The 23,725-nt window shown below is 56.2% G+C and overlaps 3 protein-coding genes and 1 long non-coding RNA gene across 5 annotated transcripts; 2 read left to right on the forward strand and 2 right to left on the reverse strand.

The window, feature by feature from the left end:
• The first annotated feature begins 421 nt into the window (after nucleotides 1-421).
• Fzr1 (fizzy and cell division cycle 20 related 1) lies at nucleotides 422-15,093 on the forward strand. The gene is made up of 16 exons (XM_031349315.1): nucleotides 422-663; nucleotides 7,627-7,729; nucleotides 7,855-7,980; nucleotides 8,052-8,115; nucleotides 8,245-8,372; nucleotides 8,536-8,618; nucleotides 8,713-8,896; nucleotides 9,046-9,111; nucleotides 9,782-9,884; nucleotides 9,965-10,149; nucleotides 10,456-10,689; nucleotides 10,951-11,055; nucleotides 11,492-11,584; nucleotides 11,685-13,559; nucleotides 14,268-14,707; nucleotides 14,908-15,093. Exons 2-14 carry the CDS (start codon nucleotides 7,661-7,663, stop codon nucleotides 11,724-11,726), a joined length of 1,482 nt encoding a protein of 493 aa, XP_031205175.1. The 5' UTR covers nucleotides 422-663; nucleotides 7,627-7,660; the 3' UTR covers nucleotides 11,727-13,559; nucleotides 14,268-14,707; nucleotides 14,908-15,093.
• Nucleotides 13,065-21,776, reverse strand: Mfsd12 (major facilitator superfamily domain containing 12). 2 transcript variants are annotated; one of them, XM_031349316.1, is made up of 10 exons: nucleotides 21,434-21,776; nucleotides 18,989-19,199; nucleotides 17,892-18,030; nucleotides 17,629-17,814; nucleotides 17,057-17,149; nucleotides 16,877-16,969; nucleotides 16,315-16,485; nucleotides 16,129-16,223; nucleotides 15,463-15,593; nucleotides 13,065-15,379 (listed from the first exon to the last, which is right to left on the reverse strand). In XM_031349316.1, the coding sequence occupies exons 1-10, from the start codon at nucleotides 21,720-21,722 to the stop codon at nucleotides 15,357-15,359; spliced, it is 1,431 nt and encodes a 476-aa protein (XP_031205176.1). In that variant the 5' UTR covers nucleotides 21,723-21,776; the 3' UTR covers nucleotides 13,065-15,356. The 2 variants fall into 2 exon arrangements, with proteins under 2 accessions (XP_031205176.1, XP_031205177.1); XM_031349317.1 differs by lacking the exon at nucleotides 17,629-17,814.
• Nucleotides 13,274-15,097, forward strand: CUNH19orf71 (chromosome unknown C19orf71 homolog). Its single transcript, XM_031349318.1, has 4 exons — nucleotides 13,274-13,559; nucleotides 14,268-14,506; nucleotides 14,582-14,707; nucleotides 14,908-15,097. Exons 1-4 carry the CDS (start codon nucleotides 13,303-13,305, stop codon nucleotides 15,078-15,080), a joined length of 795 nt encoding a protein of 264 aa, XP_031205178.1. The 5' UTR covers nucleotides 13,274-13,302; the 3' UTR covers nucleotides 15,081-15,097.
• LOC116075866 lies at nucleotides 19,400-21,425 on the reverse strand. The gene is made up of 2 exons (XR_004112741.1): nucleotides 20,868-21,425; nucleotides 19,400-19,913 (listed from the first exon to the last, which is right to left on the reverse strand). It is a non-coding gene; the product is annotated as an uncharacterized LOC116075866 (long non-coding RNA).
• Nucleotides 21,777-23,725: the final 1,949 nt, after the last annotated feature.

Genomic DNA, 23,725 nt, shown 5'->3' on the forward strand with positions numbered 1-23,725 from the left:
CCCCCCCCCGCCACCATTCTGTCTTGGTCTCCAGCTTCCCCGACTGCTCGCCTTAACACGGTTGCCCCGGGCAACAAGTGCCGCCTCGCTTCCTGTATTGATTTAAATCCTGAAGGACGTCCCATTTTCCCGAGCTGCTCCGCGCTGGGACGCGCAGGCGCAGCTGTTCGGGGTGGGCGCGAGCACGGCACAGGGTGGGAGTGTCTAGGGGGCGTATCCTCAAGGAGCAGGGGAAGAGGCGGTGCAGGGGCGTGTCCCAGAAGAGGCGTTGGCGACTCGGGGGCGTGGCTTAAGCTCAGGGCACATGAGGTTGGCGGAGAGAGCTGTGCGTGCGGGCCGTGGGCGTGACCGAGGGCGTGGCTTGCTCAGGAAAACCCTGGCTGGGTTGAGGAGGGGCGGGAGGACCTAGGGGGCGTGGCCTAGGCGCGGTGACGCGCTGGGCGGCGGGGCCGGTCGCGGGCGCGCGCGCGGCCTGCGGGACAGATTGGGGGAGGGAGTCGGGTTGCCGCTGAGTTCCGCCATATTAGCGACCGCGGAGGCTGGGGGATTCCCGGGAGCGGCGGCGGCGGGGCCTGGCGCAGCGGCGGGGCCTGGAACGGGTGCGGCGAGTTCCTGGGACCGGCGGGAACCGGCGGGAGCCGGCTGGCTACCGGAGCGAGGCAGGTAAGGACACGGGTGACTCAGGGACCCGCCCCCCAGCCGACCCCATCCTTCTCAGGGGCTCCAGTGCCGCCTGACCCCGAACCCCACATCCCAGCGACCTCCAGCTCGGGCCCCGACCCGCCAGCTCTTGAGTCTGTCAGAGTCTCCATCCCCAGAGGTCTGCTCTGAGCCGTGCTCCCCTCGAATCCAGGGCACCACCCGTGCTGCTCCCCCGAGCCCCAGAATGCAAGCCCACCTCCCAGGTGAGGCCCTGAGTCACCCAACCCTGAGTCCGCTCACCCGGCAACCTCGCCTTGACCTCGCTCTGTCCATCGCAGCAGTCATCCCCAGAGCCTTGTTCTGAGCACCGCAAATGTCCAGATCCCAGGCATTCCACATGTTGCAACTCAGGACCCTAGGTCAGGCTCCTTGCGCCCCCAAATTCAGGTCACCCTTTACTACTTCCACCAAAACCACACAATGCAGATGAGGTCCTGAATCAGATCCCAGAGCGGTCTGTCCCCAATGACCTCGCCCTGTCATCACCACTCTGTATTCTTTTGATCTATGTACCCTCAGATTTAGGGCATTCTTCTTCATGCTGATCATTCAAGATGTCCACAACTGTACTGAATATCTGCACCCTGTTGACTTCCCAATGTAAATCCCCCTGCCTCAGACGCTCCCTACATCCAAACTGGGATCTGAGTCAACCTCCAGAGTCCAGGAGTCTCACATCTGGCAGTCCCCCAGTGGATGGGATTGTGGACTAAATTTGCCATATACCATCCAGTGGTTCAGCTAACAACCAGGTGTCTCATTCTCAGGGAAGACATGGCCAGAAACCACAGACATTCTGTGTCCCCAAACCCACCACATACCCTCTCAGATATGAACCTCCACTCTGTGTCTTCAAATGCAAGTCCACGTCCTTCCATCCTCTATCCCTGACCCAAAGCCATTATCCCCTACAAAGCCCTCAAATCACCCTACCAACTTGACTTCTCTCCAGCTGTAAGCCTGACACCAACCCTGGATAGGTGTTACCTCTGTGCCCTGCTCCCCCAAATTCACTGCTAGTTGAGAGCACCTGGTGGGAAGTAGCCCCCCTGTCCATCCTGTGTAAGAGATGGATGACCTTACTCCTCTGGCTGCGGAGTCCCAATCCTAGCTCCTTCCTGCAGTTTGAATGAGCGTGATTCCCCAGTGAAGAGTCACCCAGAAGAGACACCACCTCTGGCTCTGGGGATCAGGACTGACACAGAAAGGGAGTTGGTGACTCTGGCTCTCATGGGGCTGGGATGGCATGTGTTGTAAATACCAATGGAGTTCTCAGATGTGGATTTGGTACCTGAAGAATTTACCCCATGACTTGTGGGTCGCTGGCTTGTTCAAGGGTGTCTTCTCTTTGCCAGTGCTAGCCCTTTGCTTCCTTCTGATAGAAGGTCAGGAGCTAAGTGTTCACTGCTGGAGTCTTGGTCTGTTTTATTTCCTGGTTCTGGGCATGGAACCTAAGGCCTTTGCACTTGCTTAGAAGAGAGAGGTCACCAATGAGCCACGCCCCAGCCCCTCACTGGGAGATTCTAGGCTGGGGCTCCACCCCTGACCACGCCCATAGCCTTTTTTTTTTACCTTTAACATTATTTTTAAAAAATGTATGTGGGTGCTGGGCAGTAGTGGTTCATGAAGAGGCAGAGGCAGGCAGATCTCTGTGTTCAAGGCCAGCATGGTCAACAGAGTAAGTTCCAGGACAGCCAGGGCTACACAGAGAAACTGTCTCAAAAAAACCAAAACAAAACAAAAGAAAAAATGTATGTGTGGCTTTTTTGTTATTTTTATGTGTATGGGTATTTTTCTTGCATGTATGTCTGCATATTACATTTGTGTCTGATGCTGGTAGAGACTGGAAGACGGTGTCACATCCCCTGAAACTGAAGTTACTGACAGTTGCGAACTGCAGTGTGTGTGCTGGGAATTGAACTCAGGTCCTCTGGAAGCAGCCAGTGCTCTTAACCACTAAACCATCTCTCTAGCCCTAAGCTGTATTTGTTTTATTATTTTTTTAAAGCCATATTTATTTAATGTATATGAGTACATTGCAGCTGTCTTCAGACACACCAGAAGGGAGCATCCGATCCCATTACAGATGGTTGTGAGCTACCATGTGGTTGCTGGGAATTGAACTCAGGACCTTCGAAAGAGCAGTCAGTGCTCTTAACCACTGAGCCATTGCTCCAGCCCAGCTGTGTGTATTTTTATGTATGTATATATGCATCTGCTTGTCTGTATGTTTGCCACGGACAGGCAGTGCCCATAGAAGCCCAAGGAGGGTGCTATGTCCCACACCTGGAGTTACAGGTGGTTCTGAGTCGCTTATTATGGGTGTTGGAGACCCAAACCTGGGCTCGATGCACACAGTCTTTCCACAGCTGAGCCATCTCTCCAGCCCCATTTGTTTTAAACTGTTTGGTATGTGTGTGTGTTTCTGGATTTCTCTCAGGCAAGATCTGACTGCTGGTCTTTGGACTGGAGAGACTTTGAGTTCTCAGTTATGTAGAAGGAGTAGGGTCTGCGTCCTCTGAAGGCCTGTGAAAGTCTGACAAGAGGGGCTTGGCATTTAAGAAATCCCTTGTCTGTCCCCTGGACCCTGAGTGCTGTGTGGGGAGCATTCCAGAACCTCTGCTGCCCCCTTGTGGCAGGTTCCTGCCACACACCCAAGGTCCAGGACAACATTTCCTGCCTCTGCCTCCTACTCGGCACTTGGCCTTGCGTCCTTCCTTTACCTGTTAGGTGCAGTCTGTGGCCCCACAACCCAGGGTTGTACATTTTTGGTTTGTTGATTTGTTTGTTTGATTTGAGACAGGGTTTCTCTGTAGCTCTGGCTGTCCTGGAACTCAGGAGGACCAGGCTGGCCTCCAGCTCGAAGTGACATGACTGCCTCTGCTTTCCAATTGCTGAGATCAAAAGCATGTGTCATCACTGTCCACTTGTAGGGGTTTTTGTTTTGCTTTTAAGATTTATTTTTTATTTCTAATGTGTATGTGTGTCTATCTGTGTGTAGGAGCCTGAGGCCAGAGAGGATGTTGTATGCTCTGGAGCTGATCTTAAAGGTAGTCCTCCACCACAGCAGTGTGTGCTGAGTCAGCACTCTGTCTCTGAGTGTGTGTGTGCGCATGTGTGTGCATACATGCAAACGTGCATGCGTTACTCATCAAAGGCTTTGGGGAATGAGCCATCTAGGGTTCTCTGTCTTTACCAGCCTTTCCTTTAGTAAAGTTGATTTTTATTAATTTTTTAAAGATTTTTATCTGCTTGATGCAGGTAACATTCTCACACCCCATATTTTATTAAAATTGACAATTGTGGTGGGGTTTTTTGTTGTTGTTGTTGTTGTTTTTGTTTTGTTTTTCGAGACAGGGTTTCTCTGTGTAGCCTGGGCTGTCCTGGAACTCACTCTGTAAACCAGGCTGGCCTCGAACTCAGAAATCCGCCTGCCTCTGCCTCCCAGGTGCTGGGATTAAAGGCGTGCGCCACCACCGCCCGGCTGGACAATCGTGGTTTTTAATGTGTTCAGGGGATGGTGTGGTGATCACTGGTGTATAGTTGTAGTTCACACTACTGGGTGTCACCCAGCCTCCAGAGCCTAGGAACCTACTTCTGACCTGATCTAGAAGCTTCCTGCCATGGTGACCCTGGTCCATATCACTGGAGGATAGGGATGGATACAGGCTTTGATCATCTGCTCTGTCCTGAGCTGTATCTAAGCCCCTTCCCTCCCCCTTTCCAGTACTGCCACCCCCAAGGTGGCAACATAAAAACAAGATAATACATATTGTTACTCTTGGTGAGTTGTTCTTTTCCATCCCATCCCTAGTGCAGTGCAGTGGCATGACCCAGAGGACACCACACAAAGAGCCACCTAGCCCTTGTGCTCCAGATGGGCAGTGCAGTGCCCCACAGGGGACAGAGCCCTTGTGCTTGTCATAAGGAACCTAGGGATGTAGTGTGTGAGGCTTTCACACACACACAGGAGGTCACATGGAGACCAGTGGCAGGGGTCTTTCCCCACAGGGTGGGGCACCAGACCACCATTGGCCAGCTCTGAAGGATGTGATGGCTACCTGGAACCTGCCTGGCTGAGATAGGGTAAGACCTCTGGATGAAGGAGTACATGGATGTACACATGCATACTGGGGGTATTCTTGCACCCTGGGCCCCAGGCTGAGTGAGGTGACTTGGTCATACTGCAGACACCTGGGCAGCTGTAGTACCTTTCGGGTCCCTGCCTGATGGGAGCTGTCAGGGTCTCCCTCTGCTAGTCTCCATGGCTGGAAGGTGGCTTCAAGGGAATAGAAGGCTAACTTGGGGCCTGTCATGGGCCTGTGTCACTGGGGAGTCCCTTCCTTTGACACCTGAGGGTATCTGAGGACTACAGGCCTTTGTCAACAATAAATTCTGTGGGACATCTGATCTAAGGTCACACATGGGGGGGAGAGGCCCTGTGTCCAGGTACCCCCAGATAGGCAGTGATCCAGGAGCTGACTGCAGAGTCCACGCAGCTCTGTCCTTGGGCCTCTCAACATGGCTCAGTTCTTCAGGCACCCTGTCCCTGTGTGTGTGGTGGGGTGACCAGCTCCACAACCCAGACCACGTCGCGTCCCTGTGCTAGTCTCCCATGGCTGGAAGGTGGCTGTTGCCAGCTGTGACAGGGAAGAATGGGGCTGTGCGCCTGGGTGGGGTTGGTGCCAGGACGTCCGTCAGGGGCAGCTGGCCACTAACACTGGGGTGCCTTGAGCAGTCTCTATTGCCCTCACTGGGAGCATGCATGCCTGTTAGGACTTGGGGAACTCCTGACATGGAGTGGGTAGAGGCCAGGAATGCAAATGCAGCTCAGCACCCTGGACGGCCCACTAAACCCCACAGAAAGTGACATGGCCCCGAGGCCACAGTGCAGCACACTTGAGTCCCCACACATGGGTGCAGGTGGGGGCTGTTCCCTTGACACACAAGATGCGGGGACCAGTTTTTCAAGATCTGTGGCCCCTGGAGGGTGTAACCAGTGATTGAAGGCCAGATGACCTGAACTTGCATCCTTGGGGAGCTTCCTGGTGCAGGAGCCAGAGGGCCTTCCTGTGTCCAGTGCCAAACAAGAGGATAGATGCCCAGCGGAGATGGGTGGCTGGGCCTTGGCTTCTGCTAGCACAGTCTGGAGCAGGCACAGACTGATGGCTCATCAGATCGGGCCTGGCTGGGTACTCAGCATCCTGTGACACAGCATGGCGAGGGCCTAGAGGACACTGACACTCCCATAGTCTTCTCACCCACAGTGGCAAGGTGACACATTTGAACAGCTCCCCAGCCTTTTGCTGTCCTGGCTTTGTGACTTCTGGGTATAAGCAGTATGGCCTTTAGCTAGTGTACGTGGGGATGGACTTGAACTCCTGATCCTCCAGGGATCCCAGCCCAAGGAGCTGAGGCAGGAGGATCATGAGTTCCAGACCAGCCTGAGATATGCAGTGAGAGCCTGTCTCAGGGACAGTGGGTGGGAAGAGTGGTGGGCACGGTCCCTGTCGTGGAACCCATATTGTGGCATTTCTGTGTCTTAGTTACTCACTGAGTTCGATGTTCTTGAGGTCGTGTTAGTGCATGTGGATGGACCTGCTGTGTGTCCATCCATCCCTGTCCTCCCCTGAGCCTGCAGCTGTGCAGGGTTCTGTATGGAGTCATCCATCTCAGGTGAACATCTAGGAGTGCAATTCTTGGGTCACACAAATCTTTGACTGTTAAGGGACTGGGGCTGGAGAAAGTGCCGGGTTCCAGGGAAGCTGGAAAGCTGGTGTTGAATGAGTGAAAAGCTTCAGTGTGGGGAAGGGAAAGTGGATGCTGGAACCCATCTCTATAATCAGTGAATCAGCCTTGGGTAGAGGAGAGGCTTACAGCTCATGCCAGAAGGGGTCTGTGGTGGCGATGGGGTGTGTGTGTGTGTGTGGACGCATATCTGCACTCATACTGTAGTGTGGGGCAGGTAGGAGGGTGGGAAGAAGCTGGAGCCCTGAGCTGGGTACAGTGTGCTGTCCCAAGACTGTGCTATCAAACAGTGGCCTGCAGCCTGCTGAGCCCAGCAAAGTACTGGCTATGGGCTCTGGTGTGGCTGACCTTGCACTTCCCATCTCAAGTGTAAGCTGTCTGCATGAGCACCAAAGATCATGGGGTCACAGTTGTTCCTGTTGCTGAAGGAGGCTAAAGGAGTCTCCATTCCCCTTTCAGTTTTGACTGGGCACTGGCTCTACCTCCCTCTAGGGACTGAGCTTCATCAGGCAAACAAACAGTGTGGTGGGCTGGCCTGGGACGCTGACGAAATGTCAGAACCAGGATGGAACCCACTACCCACCCACCCACATCCCGCCTCTCCAGGGCATATCACCCCCTGCCCAGGCTAAGGGATACTGAGTACTTGGCTCCTGGGATATGATCCATCCCTGGATATGGTGACATATACCTAAGGTAGAACAAGCAAGATTTCAGGGTTATCCTTGGCTACACAGAGAGTTGGAGACCAGCCTCAGCTGCATGAGATTTTTTTTTTTTTTTTTTTTGGTTTTTCGAGATAGGGTTTCTCTGTATAGCCCTAGCTGTTCTGGAACTCACTCTGTAGGCCAGGCTGGCCTCGAACTCAGAAATCTTCCTGCCTCTGCCTCCCAAGTGCTGGGACTAAAGGCGTGCGCCACCACCGCCCGGCGCTTCATGAGACCTTGTCTCAAAAATAAGATTTATATAGATCATGCAGTAGTGGCTTAACCCAGCACTCAGGAGGCAGAGGCAGATTTCTGAGTTCAAGGGCAGCCTGGTCTACAAAGGAAGTTTCAGGACAGCCAGGGCTATACAGAGAAACCCTGTCTCGAAAAAACAACAGAAGATTCCTCCCTGCCCTTCCTCATTGTGTCCCAGAGACCTGGACTGTCATGTGCTTCTGCCCACCCACAGGCTACCCTCAGCTGCGGGCCCCGCCCCGCCCGCCATGGACCAGGACTATGAGCGAAGGCTCCTGCGACAGATCATCATCCAAAATGAGAACACAGTGCCATGTGTGAGTGTGACGGACCATCCTGTTAAGTCCCCCAGAACAGCATCACCTGTCCACAGGGTGCATGGGCTGGGGGACTTGCATTGCCACTTAAAAGTCACCTCCACTAAATCCCAAACCCCTCCCAGGTCTCAGAGATGCGGAGAACCCTGACACCAGCCAACTCCCCAGTGTCCTCGCCCAGCAAGCACGGTGACCGCTTCATCCCCTCCAGGGCTGGGGCCAACTGGAGTGTGAACTTCCACAGAATCAATGTGAGTACTGAGCAGGGCTCGGGTCTGTGCCCCCAGGAGGGCACAGCCTCATGTGATGTCCTCTCACACAGGAAAATGAGAAGTCCCCCAGCCAGAACCGCAAAGCCAAGGATGCCACCTCTGACAATGGCAAAGGTGAGGGGTTGGCCCCACCTCTCCACACACTCCCCTGGCAGCTAGTGTGGCCTCCCCCATGCCCTGCCTCTGCAGATCCCACTCACCAAGGCTCGCCCATACACAAACATGCCTACCCGACCCTTGCAGATGGCCTGGCTTACTCCGCACTATTGAAGAATGAGCTGCTGGGCGCTGGCATTGAGAAGGTACAGGACCCACAGACAGAGGATCGGCGGCTGCAGCCGTCCACACCAGAGCACAAGGGTCTCTTTACGGTGAGCTAGGCCGCAGCTAGTGGCCCGCAAGGCTAGGGCGCTATGGGACCTGTTCTATCCCTTCTTTGGCTTCTACTGGCTCTGTGGAGTCAGCTTTGGGGTGCTCATGATTCCCCAAGTCAAGAGGCCACAGAAGCCACTCAACCTAGTACCCTGTCCCCAGTATTCTCTCAGCAGCAAGCGTTCAAGTCCAGATGATGGCAATGATGTGTCCCCGTATTCTTTGTCCCCTGTTAGCAACAAAAGGTAAGCCAGGGCTGGGTCCCCAAGTGCTTTCAGACTGCTGGTGGGGGCACGGGAGTCTAGGGCAGCAGCAAGCAGTGGCCTGCTGTCATCACAGTCAGAAGCTGCTGCGGTCACCACGGAAGCCCACTCGGAAGATCTCCAAGATTCCCTTCAAGGTGCTGGACGCACCAGAGCTTCAGGACGACTTCTACCTCAACCTGGTGGACTGGTCCTCCCTCAATGTGCTCAGTGTGGGGCTGGGCACCTGCGTGTACCTGTGGAGTGCATGCACCAGCCAGGTGAGCACCAAAGCACGCCGTGGGGCTCTGACTGACCACAGCCAGTGCAACACAGCAGAGCTTTTCAGGGTTATACCCCAAAGGGAGGGGTACAGAGGGCTAAGGAGGACACGGACCATCTGCCCCTCACTCTAACCTCCTGCCAACAGGTGACCCGGCTCTGTGACCTCTCTGTAGAAGGGGACTCAGTGACTTCTGTGGGCTGGTCTGAGCGGGTGAGTGCAGAGGGCTTGGCCCTGGGCCGGCAGAGCCCAAGTGATTAAGTATGGCTTACTTTGCCTAGTGCTGCTCAGTGCACACCTTCTAGCCTCGCCTCAGCCTTCTGTTGGACACTGCAGCTTGGCTGCTGGGATGGACGTACGCCCCAGCTGGAGCAGTGGTGGCCAAGTGGTGGCCAGGGGACTCCACTGCTGGGAAACACTGGGAGGGGTTTAAGCAAAGCAGCTTGTAGAAGCAGCCTATGACCAGCATTCCAGAGGTGGAGGCTGGGGATTGATTGCCCTTAGTTTGATGTCAGTCTGGACAATGTGTTGAGTGTGTGGCTAGCCTGGAATACGGAGTGAACCCTTGTTTTAAAAAGCAAAACAACGGGCGGTGGTGGTGCACGCCTTTAATCCCAGCACTTGGGAGGCAGAGGCAGGCAGATTTCTGAGTTCTAGGCCAGCCTGGTCTACAGAGTGAGTTCCAGGACAGCCAGGGCTCCACAGAGAAACCCTGTCTCAAAAAACCAAAAAAAAAAAAAAAAAAAAAAAAAAGAAAAGAAAAAAAAATGAGCTTATGAGCTTATAGTTACAGAGCTAGCCCTGAGTCTCTGTGAAGGATGAGGTGTGTGAGTTTCTCATACCATGGGCACCTGATGGCCACCTGGCCGCACTGTCACCCTAGGGGAACCTCGTCGCAGTAGGCACACACAAGGGCTTCGTGCAGATTTGGGATGCTGCTGCTGGGAAGAAGCTGTCCATGTTGGAGGGCCACACCGCACGTGTGGGTGAGGACCTTGCGTGCCCAGCCGAGTCCATGAGCCATGGCCTTGGACCAGGCCAGGGCTAACCTGCTGCCACCTTGTAGGGGCGCTGGCCTGGAATGCTGACCAGTTGTCATCTGGTAGCCGTGACCGCATGATCCTACAACGGGATATCCGCACACCACCCCTGCAGTCAGAGCGGCGGCTACAGGGTCACCGGCAGGAAGTGTGTGGCCTAAAGTGGTCCACAGACCACCAGTTACTTGCCTCGGGAGGCAATGACAACAAGGTATGGCTGCATCACCCCATGTGCCCCCCAGGAAGCCAGCCACCTGTCCCTGTGGGTCACCTAAGCTGGGTGACCCACAGAACCTAGGACAAGGATGTGTGACTTGATGTCCTCAAGGAAAGGGGTGGTTTTAGAGGGTGTACACAGACCCAGGTATTAGAAACTCATATCCTTGGGGTCATCTTGAGGACCTTGTCCCTAGAGCTGGCCTGGAGGTGTGCACATGTCCCTGGTTTGTGCCTGCCTTGGGTCCCTGGTCCCTGGTCTCTGGGTGGGGCTCTGTCACAGCCCTGGCTTGCCCTGCAGCTGCTCGTGTGGAACCACTCAAGTCTAAGCCCTGTGCAGCAGTACACGGAGCACCTGGCAGCTGTGAAAGCTATTGCCTGGTCCCCACACCAGCATGGACTGCTGGCATCCGGTGGTGGCACGGCTGACCGCTGTATCAGGTTCTGGAACACTCTGACAGGCCAGCCACTGCAGTGCATTGACACAGGCTCACAAGTGTGCAACCTGGCCTGGTCCAAACACGCCAATGAGCTGGTAGGTGCACGGTGGGCATGGGGAGGGGGAATAACAGCCTAGCCCAGAGCAGCACTGAGCCCCTGGGAGTCTGCCTGCCACCTGTGGGAACTGTATGATGCCAGCTGGGCAGGAGGAATAGGCAGTGCAGGTCACAGCATTCATCCTGGTCAGTCCTACCTCTGAGGCACCGGGGGCCTCGGACTCCCAGGATGTAATTGAGGGAAGCCCACGGGGAACCCCCAGGCCCTCTGCAACCCTGACACCTAGCCCCTCCACTAGGTGAGCACACATGGCTACTCACAGAACCAGATCCTCGTGTGGAAGTACCCATCCCTTACGCAGGTGGCCAAGCTCACAGGCCACTCGTATCGTGTCCTCTACCTGGTGAGTGTTGGCCACTGTGGCTGTCCCAGCATCCTGGGCTCCATGTGGCAGGCTTGCCTGTGTCTTGCTGGGAGGGTGAAGGAACATCACCCCAGCCTTCTTGCTGTCTGCTCCTAGTCTTAGTAGCAAAGCCACCACTAACAAACCAGTGTGTCACCAACCCAGGATTTGAGAAGTGGGGAAGTCCTGTCTACCAGACTTCACTCCACCGGGTACAGGGCCTCCATACAACACAAGTTTCAGCATCTCCTGGCTGCTGGTACACTAGGCTGTGTCCTGCCAAGTGTGGGAACGGGGATCAGGGCAAGCACCACAGGAGCCTGTGTGCCTTAGCCAGCCCAGGGTCCATGTCCCCTGGCACCTGCCGGCTTCTGTCTGGCCCCAGAAGCTGTCTGCTGCAGCTGGAAATAGCCAAGCCCCTCTGTCCCTTCTGTAGGCCATGTCTCCTGATGGGGAGGCCATCGTCACCGGAGCTGGAGATGAGACCCTGCGGTTCTGGAACGTCTTTAGCAAAACACGCTCTACAAAGGTAACATGGCTGGGTGGTGTCCAGGCTTGCCCACCTGCTGTTATGCCCCTGGGCTCTCACAGTACCCTGGCACACAGTCACTTGCGTCCCCTGTTCCCAGGAATCTGTGTCTGTGCTCAACCTCTTCACTCGGATCCGATAGACCCCGCAGGCGGGATGTGAAGCCCCACAGGCAGAGATGGAGTAACCAGCATGCATGGACCCTGCTGTGCCTGCCTTCCCAGAGGCATCTGGCAGGCGGGAGCCAGAGACCCCAGAGTCTCATTAAATGCCTCATTGTGAGCTGTGGAGCCAGTGTCTGGGGACACGGGGACACGGCGGGGACACTTGCCACCTATTACCACTGCCCAAGCCATATTGGACACAGCTGAACAGGAGGCTGAGATCCCGTCAAACCCCAAACCCAGTGTTACCTTGGGACCTGGGGACCAGAGCCATTGTGCTCCTCCCTGCAGCTACCCAGCGTCAACCAAGCCAGAACATCACGTCCTGGGAGGCGCTGGCAGGGACCTGTGCCTCTTGCCCTGTGGTGACTCTCAATTGCATTGTCACCCTGTGTCTGTGTGTGCGCCTTCTGTAACCCTTCCGTGGGTGTCAGCTTGCCCTGTCTCTAGCCAGCTGCCTTGTCTGCCTTGTTGTCTGCCTCTTCCTGGCCTCCTCTAAGCTTCCTGGGCCTCCCTGTCTTCAGACCCCATTTCTACTGCCCCTCCTCACCTGGGAATCCCCAGTATGGTGGCAGTGGCCTATGGTGTGTGCACGTGTGTATATATGTATTTGTGACACCTTGGGGTCTGTCTCCTGTGTTTTGTTGACTTGTCCCAAGAATGCTGATGGCTGGAGAAGCCACTGGGACACAGGTCACTATGGGGTTGGCTGCCTGCAGGCCTTAGGGAGTCATAGCCTCCTGTTGGATTCTTAATTGAAGCCCCAGCTAGTGGGTTCTGCATTTACCAGTTCAAGGTCCAGGGCCATCCGCTACTGTTCACAAGCTATATCCCAAAACAAAATGCCCAAGTGGGGACCTCAAGATGTGCACTGGTGCCACATGCCCTTGTGACCTCTGGCTAGTGGGAACCCTGCTGGGCACACACTGTACATGCAGGGGATATAGATGCAGCCTGCCTTCTGATTCCTGTACCAGCCCTGGACAGAGCAGCCAGCTGTGACTGTCAGGGTCATGAAGGGTGAGGGCTTGCGTGTGGGTCAGGGTTGGGCTGGACACAATTGAGCTACACTCAGGTGAGTCAGAGGGGAGGGAGGGGGTCAGGACTGCAGGCAGGGAGGGGCTGTTGCTCAGGCTCCCACCCAACAGCAGTGTCCTGGGTAAGCTGGCCCAGACCCTGACCCCACAAGCCTGACTGGAGCAGAACAAGCTTGGCATATTGGTGACCAGAGAGGGGGAAGTGATATCTGCTGAGGAAACAGGAACCTAAGTGGAGTACCGCCTGTACAGACCGTAAAGGGTTGACTAAGCTTTGAGATTGGTTGTGTTGCCTTTATTGTCATGACATACACAGGATGCACTAACAGAATGAGCAGACCCAGGGCTCTGCATCAATGATTCCAGAGCATTCTCACCAACCAAAGACCCTGGGTATCCACTTCCTGTCACGGAGCCCATACTTTGTGGTCCTTGTCTCTGGGTCCCTTTGCTGAGCACCTTGGCCGCCCAAGAGCCCTTCCTTGGACATGGGGGGGGGGGCAGGCTCCAGAAGATAATGACCTCCTGCTGTGGGACAGGGAGGGAATACTCTGGTCTCAGCCCCACACCAGGAAGTAAGCTGAGGTCACGGGCTGGCTGCCCACTTCCCTGTTGCTGGGATACCTTTGTCCCTGTCAACAATGGCTCCAGGGCCTTGGTGATTAGAGCCTCTGGGAAGGTAGGGCCAGACATGGAAAACTTGAGGCGGGAGGCTAATCGGCCCTCTGTTCCCTCAGGCACTCTTGAACTCTACTTCCCTGACCATCTCTACCGGTAGGTTCCTGCATTTGGTACCTCTCTTCATCCAGACCCCAGATCCCCTACCCTGCAGCCCAGGTGGCTGAGGTTGAGTCAGGCATTCACACACCTCACTCCCAAGCAGAGATGTCTATTGAGTCTCCTGTCCACGTATGCTGTAGTGGCAGCCATGTGCCAGAATACCCTTCACTTTTAGATTCTAGGTATCCCGAGCTATTCATAAGCCCATAGAGGTCCTCCTGCTTTAGCATGCTGAGTGTTGCCACCCACGCCCAGCAGAAAAATCCCATTTCATAGGCCTGCTCATGCTTTGGCCTTTTGTGGTGCTGATGACAGGCCACCTCAGCCACGGGGGCCTTCCTTTGCAAGTGCCACTACTGCAGCCCGCATGGCTTCCCATGCATACTTTACTCAGGAGCACCATCTGTGAGGAGTTACAGGCTAGGCACACCCTTCCTTGATCCCTTCCTTCCCACAACAGCCATAAGTGGCTCAAGGCTGAGGCAGTGTCAACACTGACAACTGTCTCAAACAGGGCCATTGTCAGCTACATGAGTAACACAGCACGTGGGGAAATGCACGGAGGAGACACTGGGCAGAAGCGGGGAGGGGGACTCTCACCCAGTAGCACCTTGGCAAGGGGGTCAGATGAGGTCCTTGAGACAGGGAAACTATGGCTGGAATAAGCAACGACATCCCGGCTCAGTCCCCACCTTCCCTCAGCAATGACTACTTGTCCCTGGAGGGGCCCCGTTGGGCGCCGGCCACCAAGCAAGCCGTGCGCTGGAAATTCACACCCATGGGACGGGACGCGGCCGGCCAGGTTTGGTTCACCGGCCTAACCAACTCGAACCCATGCGATGCCTGGTACATGCTGCCCCGCGCACTCTTCACTCCGTACCGCGAGGCCCACACGCGGTGGAACGGCTGCTTCCAGAGTCGCCAGCGTGGGTTGCCACCCGGTGAGTATCCCACCCCCGGTCGTGCACAACCGCGGGTCTCACGCTGACCCCCCTCCCTTCCGCGCCTCCCCGCAGCCTACACACAGCACTTGCGGGAGATGGCCTTCTGGGACCCCGCGATACCCGCGCAGTACCTCAACCCGGGCACGCGCTGGGGGTGTCTGCAGTGGAGGGACAGGCAAATCCGCGGCAAGGAGTTTGGTGAGCTGAGGGGATGGGGGCAGGAGAGGGTCCGGGGGTAGTGCTGCACGTGGCAAAAAAGGAAAGAAAAAGAGAGGCCGGTAGTGGGTAGAGGTGCGGGAGTGCAGGATGGGCGTGGCCTGGCGTGCTCCGCCAGCACAAGGATTCCGGGGCGTCCGGTCCGCAGCCGCAGAGCTGAGCTTGTCCGGTCCTGTCCGCAGTGGTCACCAGGAACCAGTTCGGGGCAGAGCTGCCCCGGCGGTCGGACTATGTACCGCACCTGTCACCGCCACAGCGGCCGCGCTTCACCGCGCAGGACTTCAGACAGCGGGGCCTGGAGAGGCCTTGCCCGGCCACCGGCCAGCCGCCCCCGGCTTTCACACCCACGCTCTGATAAAGCTGTGCTACCAACCCGTGTGTCCATGTCCCCGTGAGGGGGCACATTCTCCCACGCGCACACTCTCCCCACGCGCGGCCTGGGCATGTGTCCGCTACAGCCTCCTGGTGGGCGGTACTTCCATGTCAAAAGTCGGGCGAAGACACTCACGGCTCAGCAATCTTGGCCGGTACACCCACCCGCACACCGTACCCTCTGACCCCGAGCAGGTTGGGGGTTCAGGGGTCAGCTGTCTACCTGGTCCTTCATCACGTCGCCTTGAGGAGCCAGAGGTTACGGCCGGTCTCCAAGGTCCCCTGAAATGAGTGGGGTGACGTTGGGAAGGGTGGGTCCTAGGTCGCACCCCGCCCCCACCCAAGTCCCGGTGATGAAGACCCACGGGTGCGAATGCGGATGGGCCAGATGAGGAGGCTGCAGAGAGCCAGAGCCGCGGCCACACCCACGCCGCCTGTCACTGCTGTCATCACCCAGTGGTAGAAGCCAACGCAAGCCCCGCAGCACAGCTCAGAGCTAGAGAACAGAGGGAGTCTGAATGTCGCGGGAGGGAAGGGAGCTGCCGGCCCCTGGGGATTGCTGCAGTGTCCCCTGAAACAGCCTAGTGGCTGCCACCTCAAGTTCCAGGGGACCCTGGACACAAATACATGCACTTGCTCACAGTCCCCTGAAGCCCACAGCCCTGCCCCTGGTCTCTTGGCTCCTGCACTGGCTCCCCAGTCCTGCCCCGGGCCTTTGCTCAGGCCCTGCAGGGGTACAGAGGTTCCCGCACAGGGGCCAGGTTCTCAGGGAGTCTCCCAGCTTCCTATCTGACTCCTAGACCCCACGCTCAACCCAACTTATGCATTAGCAGTTACTGACAGGGCTGCCCTTGTCCTGGGCCGCACAGGTGGCTCAGGAACCCACACTATGAGGTTCTGAGTGGCTCTGTGTGCCCTGCCAACTGTGCCCTCAGTGCCCAGCTCAAAAGAAATTCAGTGTTTGCTGAATATAAACAAACTGCCCAAAGTAAGAAATGTATGCGCTCCAAGTCTGAGGAACACGAACTCACGGACAGGGATGCAGGCTCTGCACAGCCATGACTGCCAGCCCATTGGCCACCTTATCCGAAAAGCTCATAGCACCATACACGAAGGCTCCACTGTGCTGGGGGCAGGGTGGGGGGGATGACACACAAGGTTAGTGTCCAGGCCCAGGGACCGAACCACGCCCTGCAGGCTCTTCCCACCAGCCCTACCGTGTGTGGGCCAATGAGGTCAGCTGTCATGGCTAGGGAGGTGACAAGGATGGTGGCACAGCCTGCACCCAACAGCACTGCAGCCCCGTACACAGCCACACCCAGATTATCTGCCAGGGCCACCCAAGCTGCGAAGGCCAGGATCACCAGCAGCCCGGTGAAGTAAGTCATCTAGGGAGGAAGGAGACAAAGCCTGAGTCAGGCCCACGTTGCTGGGCACCCTGAGCCAGACACTCGCCCTCTCTGGTCCTCAGCCCAGTAAAAGGTTCCATTAAAACTTGTCCTACTCCACACCCAAGACCGGCATTACTGGTCTTTGCCCAGAGCAGACATTACTAATCTTTTGTTCCACAGCCAGGTCAGACATTACTAATCGATTTCCCATTCTGCATCAGGGTAAGTAGGCAGTCCAAACACTCCAGCCCACTAGGCAGCTGGAAGGAACAGAACCCTGTGACCAGAGGGCCCAAGAAGCCTGGACTCTGTGGGCTTCAGGCTGTAGTATGCCTTGAGTGTGGGGACCCCACCCCTGCTCGCTTCCCCAGCAGCAGCTGTCACTCACATTCCTCCCTATGCGTCTGTTGACTGGCTTCATGAGGAAGGAGGAGAAGAAGCCACTCAAGTACATCACCAGGGGGATGGTGGCAATGAACTTCTGTGGAGGGAGAGGCAATGGTGGTCCAGAAGGGTATCTCAGCAGGGGACCCATCTTCCATTATCTCCACACACACCCATAACTCACCTTGGGCAAGCTGAGAGAATAGGTCAGGTACATGGCAATGTAGGTCTGAGACAGGTTCACAATGAGCCTTGTGGTCATGTACAGCATGCCTACCTGTGGGCAGATCAGCAGAGGAACAAGCTAGGGCTCAGTGGGAGACCTAGTGCACTCCCTCCTACCAGTCAGGGATTCAGAAACAAGCTGAGGGCTTCCATAGTATTAACTCCGGGCTGGGGCATGGGGGCGGGGGGTGATGTGTGATTGGTAATGTCTGCCTTGGCTGAGGAATGCAAAGTTGACTGGTCATGTCAGTCCTAGTTGGGAAGTGGAGATGAGGATTTATGCCTGCATGGGAAATGGAAGGCTGTTGATGATGTCTGCCTTGGGTGGGGGGGTCAGTGGAGGGGTGATTAGTGAGGCCTGTCTGGGAGTGAAATGGAAAGCAACATCCATCCTGAGCAAGGAACAGACCATGGAATAACGCATAGCCCAGTGGAGATTAATGTCTGCTCGGGGTGTGACGGTAAGACCCACTGGTAATGTCTGTGCTGGGTGGTTCTGGTGTCTTCCGTCCCCGCAGCCCCACCACACACCTGATAGAAAGCTGGCTCTCGAAGCCAGTGTTTCCACAGCAGCAGTGGCTGGGCCGCAGGGGCCACCAGGGGGCTGTGCTCATCGGGTTCAGCCCCCCGGTGCTGGGGCCAGCGACCCTCCTTGGTACCCAAGTGGAAGAGCAGAGAGAAGATGGCTCCCACACCCACCACCAGCAGGGCCAGGTTCTGGAGAGGAGAACAGGGGTCAGCAACGGCTCTCCCAGGCTCAAGGGCTCTGGGATTAGCGTGCAGCCCAGACTTACCCGGAACACAGGCACATCCTGGACTCCCAGCTGGTCACCCACAGTGATGTCCTGCTCCCCGTGTGCAGAGCCCTGCAAGTGGAGCAGCAACCAGGCCGCGCCATACACTGTGATGTTAGCAACCACAGTGAACGCATACCTATGGGTGAGGGCGGGGCTTTAGCACACATAGAGTGCACAGACTGCATCTGGTACACAGCAAGTGCTCAATAAATACTGTCTTGGTTTTTGTTTTTTTTTTGTTTTTCAAGACAGGGTTTCTCTGTGTAGCCCTGGCTGTCCTGGAACTCACTCTGTAGACCAGGCTGGCCTTGAACTCAGAAATCCGCCTGTCTCTGCCTCCCAAGTGCTGGGATTAAAGGCATGCGCCACCACTGCCCGGCAATAAATACTGTCCGTCAGTACACCAGAACACCATCCCCTAAAGTTTCAAGCTGGTAGCTGTAGCAGCCAGGCGCTCAGCCACCCTACCAGTATCCTTCCCTGAGAGACAGGCCACACATCCACTACAGAACACAGAGGTCATGTGACAATTTGGTCAGCTGGAGTTCCTTTGAAGGGAAGCTGTCCCTGGAGGGCCCGGCATAATTAGGTCACCTTAGAAAACTGGCTTTAGGGTACACTGGGATCACAGCCCACTCTTCCAGCCTCAGAGAAGCCTGAAATGCCTCAAATCCTATAGCTGCATTCTAGGCCAGGCACAGTGGTACACACCTGTTGTCCTAGATGCTCTGCAGGCTGAGGCTAGAGGCCAGCCTGGGCAAATTATTCAAAATATTTTTTTAAAAAATGAGCTGGTTGATGGTGGTAACACCTTTGATCCCAACACACAGGAGGCAGAGACAGGCCAACCCTAGTCTACAGAATGAGTTCCAGGAGGGCTACACAGAGAAACCATGTCCCCAAAACAAAACCCCAAAACCAACAAAACCAAAAACCAACAGCAAGAATCAAAACAAAACAAAAAAGTGGAGACCAGACAGCACCTGTTCCTCTGTCTGGGTCACCTGGCACTCATTTGTTACACAGCTGTAGATGGCAGATACACAGCTCCCAGGGGACACCTGGCTAGGTCACCATGACCGACCATGTTGTACCTGAGGGCCGTGAGCTCCACCTTCTCGTGGTCACTGGTCACCAGCTCTGGGATGAGACTCAGGTGGGCAATCTGCGTGGCAGCCCAGCCAAACTGGAAGATGACGATGAAGGGTGCATAGTACAGCAAGGCAGCCCACTCGGGTGTGGCTCCCGTGCAGCCCAAGCACGGGCTGAAGATGAACGGGAACGAGAGCAGGACACACACAGTGCCTGTGAAGGCAGAAGAGCAACACGAAGGCCTGAGGGGCAACCGAGGCAGGTAAACGCCACAGAGGCCAGCCTCCCTCCACCCTCTGCTCAAACGGACACCTAAAGGCCCTGTTACTAGGACAGGCAGAAAGGACAACAACGGGGATCGCTTGATGCCCCTGAGCTCGGGGTCACCCCCATCGCATCTACTACCAGCCCTATTCTATGCTCTCCTTCCCCTGTTGGACAGGGAGGAGTTGGAGCCCAGGTGCCCCTGGGGACAAAGCAGATCCTGCCACTGCCCAGGACATACTGGGTGTCCCATCCTCCTCCATGGACTCAAAGATATATATGTAGTCAACGCAAGCTCCTCCAACATGCCATCATGCCCTGACTCCTGTTCACCCCTGCCTGGCACAGGGGCCTCCTCCGATACCAGGCTCTGCCTTGCCCTAGGGCCTTTGCACAACTGTGACCTCCAGCCCCCAGGGTCTTTGCACAGCTACCCCAGATGCATTCTCCATCCACCAATCTCTCACCCTGAGGTGTCCAGGAGCCTAGGGACTCCTTTGAGCTGTACTTGCCCACCAGACCACAAGGCTCCATGGGTGAGTGTGGCTGCCCCCAAGTTCCTTCTATATCCTAGACAAGCAGGCCAGGCCTGGGGCCACTGACTCCCCAGGTGGGTTTATTACACAGGTCTCTCTGCAGCTGAAGGGGACATTATCATTCTACCTGGGGAAGGCAATGGGACCGCATAGCCTAGGCTTGCCCTTGAACTCCTGATCCTCCTGCCTCAGCCTGCTGAGTGCAGGATTTATGGGGTACTGGGATGGCAGCCAGGGCTCCGTGTGTGTGCTGTGAGCACTGTGGCCAACCCTTTCACACCCCAGCCCCGCTAGCTCCAGCCCTGCTCACACCAGTTTTAAGTAGATTAACTTGAGGACCTATGAGACACAGAACCCTTGCAGAAAGGTCTCTGAGCCCCTGCCTGGCACCGGGCTTCCAACTTCCCTTTCCTGCCCCGAGATGACTTCACCACATAATATGCCTTGGATTGAGAAATGAAACCAACCCTCAGGAGGGCAAATCTTCAGGGGCCCCAGGCACTGTGGATTCGATCTTATGACCACACCACACCCATTGCTTCTGAGCCTAGTTAACCATTGGCCTAGCCAGGCAGGGTCAGGCTGATCATCTCCAGGTGCTTGGCCTGGCCTCTCTGGGCCTCAGTTAACCTGAGAGTTCTTGTCTGGGTCTGGGTGTCCCATGGGCCTCAAAATGGTGCTGCAAGTTGTTAACCCCAGCACGTGGGAAGCAGGGGATCTGACTCTGAGGCCAGCCTAGGTACTTCTCCAGTCTGTCCCACTGTGAGGGACCCAGGCTCCAGGCCCGTGCAAAGTCAGGGTGGCCTGCCATCTCCTGGCAGACACAAGCCCTTCTGAGTGTTTCTTTCCATTTTTGGAGACTGAGTCTCATGAAGCAGTCATCCCCCTGCCTCATCTTTTGGATATGGTGACAGGTACACTAGGTTACTAATTCCCCTTCTCCTTGTCCCGGAATCTTCCTGGATCCTGAGAAACTAGAAATTCCAGCCCCCAGGCTGGCAGCTGCCGCTGGGCCACTACTCTGTCTTAAAAAAAAATGTCATCCTCATCAAGGGGCAGGGCTGGTTCTTCAACCCCCTACCTCAGGCAAAGAAGAGCCCAAGCCTTCCAGGAACCAGGCTGGAACTCCACAGGGAGCAGCTACAACCCCAGGGCCAACTTCTCCGCTATCTACCACCCCAAACAGGAGCCGCAGGCGCAAGGAATGAAGTGGGTGAACAGCGGGAGGAGCGCAGGACACAGGATGATAGTCAGGGAAGGGGACTTGGGGATCAGAGCTGTAAGACAGGGTACAGAATCCTGAAAAGCCAGAGGGTACAGGACGGGACCGCAGATGGCAGTCAGCGGAGAGGACAGGCTATAGGGAGAGAGGACAGACACACAATGACAGAAACAGAGAGATGGGACACGGAGTGACAGAGGGGAAGAGGGACACAGGATGACAGTCAGAGAGGAGGAATGACACAGGGCGACAGCCACAGGGGAGGACTTCCACAGGGCGACAGTCAGAGGGGAAGACGGACACAGGGCGACAGCCATAAGGGAGGAATGACACAGGTCGACACCCACGGGGGAAGACGGACACACAGGGCGACAGTCACAGGGGAGGAATGACACAGGGCAACAGTCGGGGCCGGGACGGCTCACCCGCTAGGTGCCAGGCCTTGCGGGGCCCGCAGCGCGCGCAGGAGGCGCGGTCGGCCTCGTAGCCCACGAGCGGCGTGCAGAGCCCGTCGGCCGCCTGGCCGAGCAGCAGCAGCAGCCCCGCGCCCCGCGAGCTGTACCCGCGCACGGAATGCAGGAACAGCAGCAGGTAGGTGAACCACATGCCGGCGCACAGGTCGTTGAGGAAGTGGCCGACCGCGAAGCTCAGCCGCGCGGCGACGGACAGCGGCCGCGGCGGCCCCGGGCCTCCGCCGCCCGACGGAGGCGACATCGCGGCCGCAGACCCCACCGCCCCGCGCCGCCCCGCGCCACCCCGCACCGCCGCCCCGCGCCACCCGCGCGGCTCTGCGGCCGCCGCTCCCTGTAGCCGCCTCAACGGGGAGGAGCCTCAGAGCAACGGCCACGCTCGCCAACCGGAGCCGCGCGTCTCGGCCTGGCGCCCAATCAGCAAGAGGGGGCGCGGCCTCCGTCCGCCGCACTCCCGCGGCCCTAACGCCGCCCTCTGCGACTCCGGCTTTTATCATCGCAGTTCGTTTCTATTTTACTTTCTTCGTGTTTTAATTTCTTTGATTAAAAAAAAAGTTTTGTTTCTTATTTTCTTTTTTCTATTTTTGGTTTTTCGAGACAGGGTTTCTCTGTGTAGCCCTGGCTGTCCTGGAACTCACTCTGCAGACCAGGCCTCGAACTCAGAGATCCTCCTGCCTCTGCCTCCCAAGTGCTGGGATTAAAGGCCTGTGCCCAGCCTGAAAGCGTTTTCTTTTGAGACAGGGTCTCATGTAGCTCAGAATGCAGCTGAGGATGACCTTAACTTCTGAACCTTCTGCCTCCCTTTGGAACACCATGGGTGTGGGGTTGCATCCACAAATCACAACTTTTATCTTTCTGTTTTGAGACAAGGCCCCACTGAAGTCCCTCTACAACCTAGCCTGGCCTTGAACTCCCAGTCCTCCAACCTCAGCCTGGAGGGTTGATGGGATTTCAGGCCTTGATGTATCAGGCCTTGGCTTAGCAAAGGGAGCCCAGATGTCTGCCACCCATCCACACTCCTGCCGTGCGCTACCCCCACCCCCTGCCCCAGCCTGCAGCTCCCTGCAGACGGGGCCAGAATGAGAACACACCGGGGTGATCCCATAAACTTACAGACATACATAGTGAGGCACTTACAGGACATATTAATGCTAATTAATTAGTAATTATAGATAATAGTTAGGCAGAACATCAAAATACAGGCTAGTTTTTAATGAGGGCTGCTGGTGCCAGGTGCCCCACGTGGCAGACGTCAGGGTTTCACTCCTACTTACTGAGTGTTTCTGTGGAACACTCAAAGGGGAAGCCAGGCCTCTGTTGATCTGGTGACTCAGAGACACAGGTGCCGCACACCCCCACACGATTCCAGGCCCAGATCACAGGATCTCAGTGGGACAAGGGTCCTCCTACCCCCTTCTCACAACAGTTTCTTCTTTTCCCTTCCCCCAGCTGACCTCAAGCTCAGCTCTGTAAATGAAGCTGGCCTTGAACTCCTGATCCTGCTGCCCCCACCTCCTGAGTACTGAATAACAGGCCTGTGCCATAGCCTCTTGGTGGTGGTGTTACCTGCCTGTATCACCGTACACCTTCCTCCGGGGGCATTCAGAGACATGCAGGCTGGTCCCAAGTGGACTGGCCTTTCCTTGGCCTAGTAGCCCATCTGTGCTCCCAGCAATGGGTGTGACCTAGGTGTGGTGGCCATTTCCTCAGTCCCAGCACTCTGGAGACAGAGGCAGGAGGATCTCTGAATTTGAGAGCAACCTACTCTACTCTACTCTACATAGTTTCAGGACAGCCAGGGCTACATACCCTGTCTCAAATTAAATAAATCTGCACGGACTTCCAGCCCAGCTCTAGGAGGTGTAGGCAGAAGGCTCTGGTTCTCATCCAGCCCTGTGCTGCACAACAGGAGGGGGGTGGTCCCAGGCTGCTCTGGGGAAGAGGCCTAGCCTGGGCTGGACAGCAGATAACAGGCGAATCATGGCTCTTGGCCTAAGGGGATTAAAAGGTAGGAAGAGATAGGAGAGTTTGGAGTGATTTCTTTTTTGCGCTTCCTCGGGCAAGCATGTAATTTCAGTGCTTGACCCAAACTTCACATATGTGGTAACTGAGGTTCTGGGCCAAGTCACTTGCTGGAGGGCAAGAAGCTGTTCAGAGACAGATCTGAGTGGACTGTATAACCACTGGTTGGCCCTGCCTGGGTTTTAACTTCTGTTCCTGTCCTATCTCTCCCCACCCATCCAGTGG

The sequence above is a fragment of the Mastomys coucha genome, unplaced genomic scaffold, assembly GCF_008632895.1.
Source record: "Mastomys coucha isolate ucsf_1 unplaced genomic scaffold, UCSF_Mcou_1 pScaffold4, whole genome shotgun sequence".
NCBI lineage: Eukaryota > Metazoa > Chordata > Mammalia > Rodentia > Muridae > Mastomys > Mastomys coucha.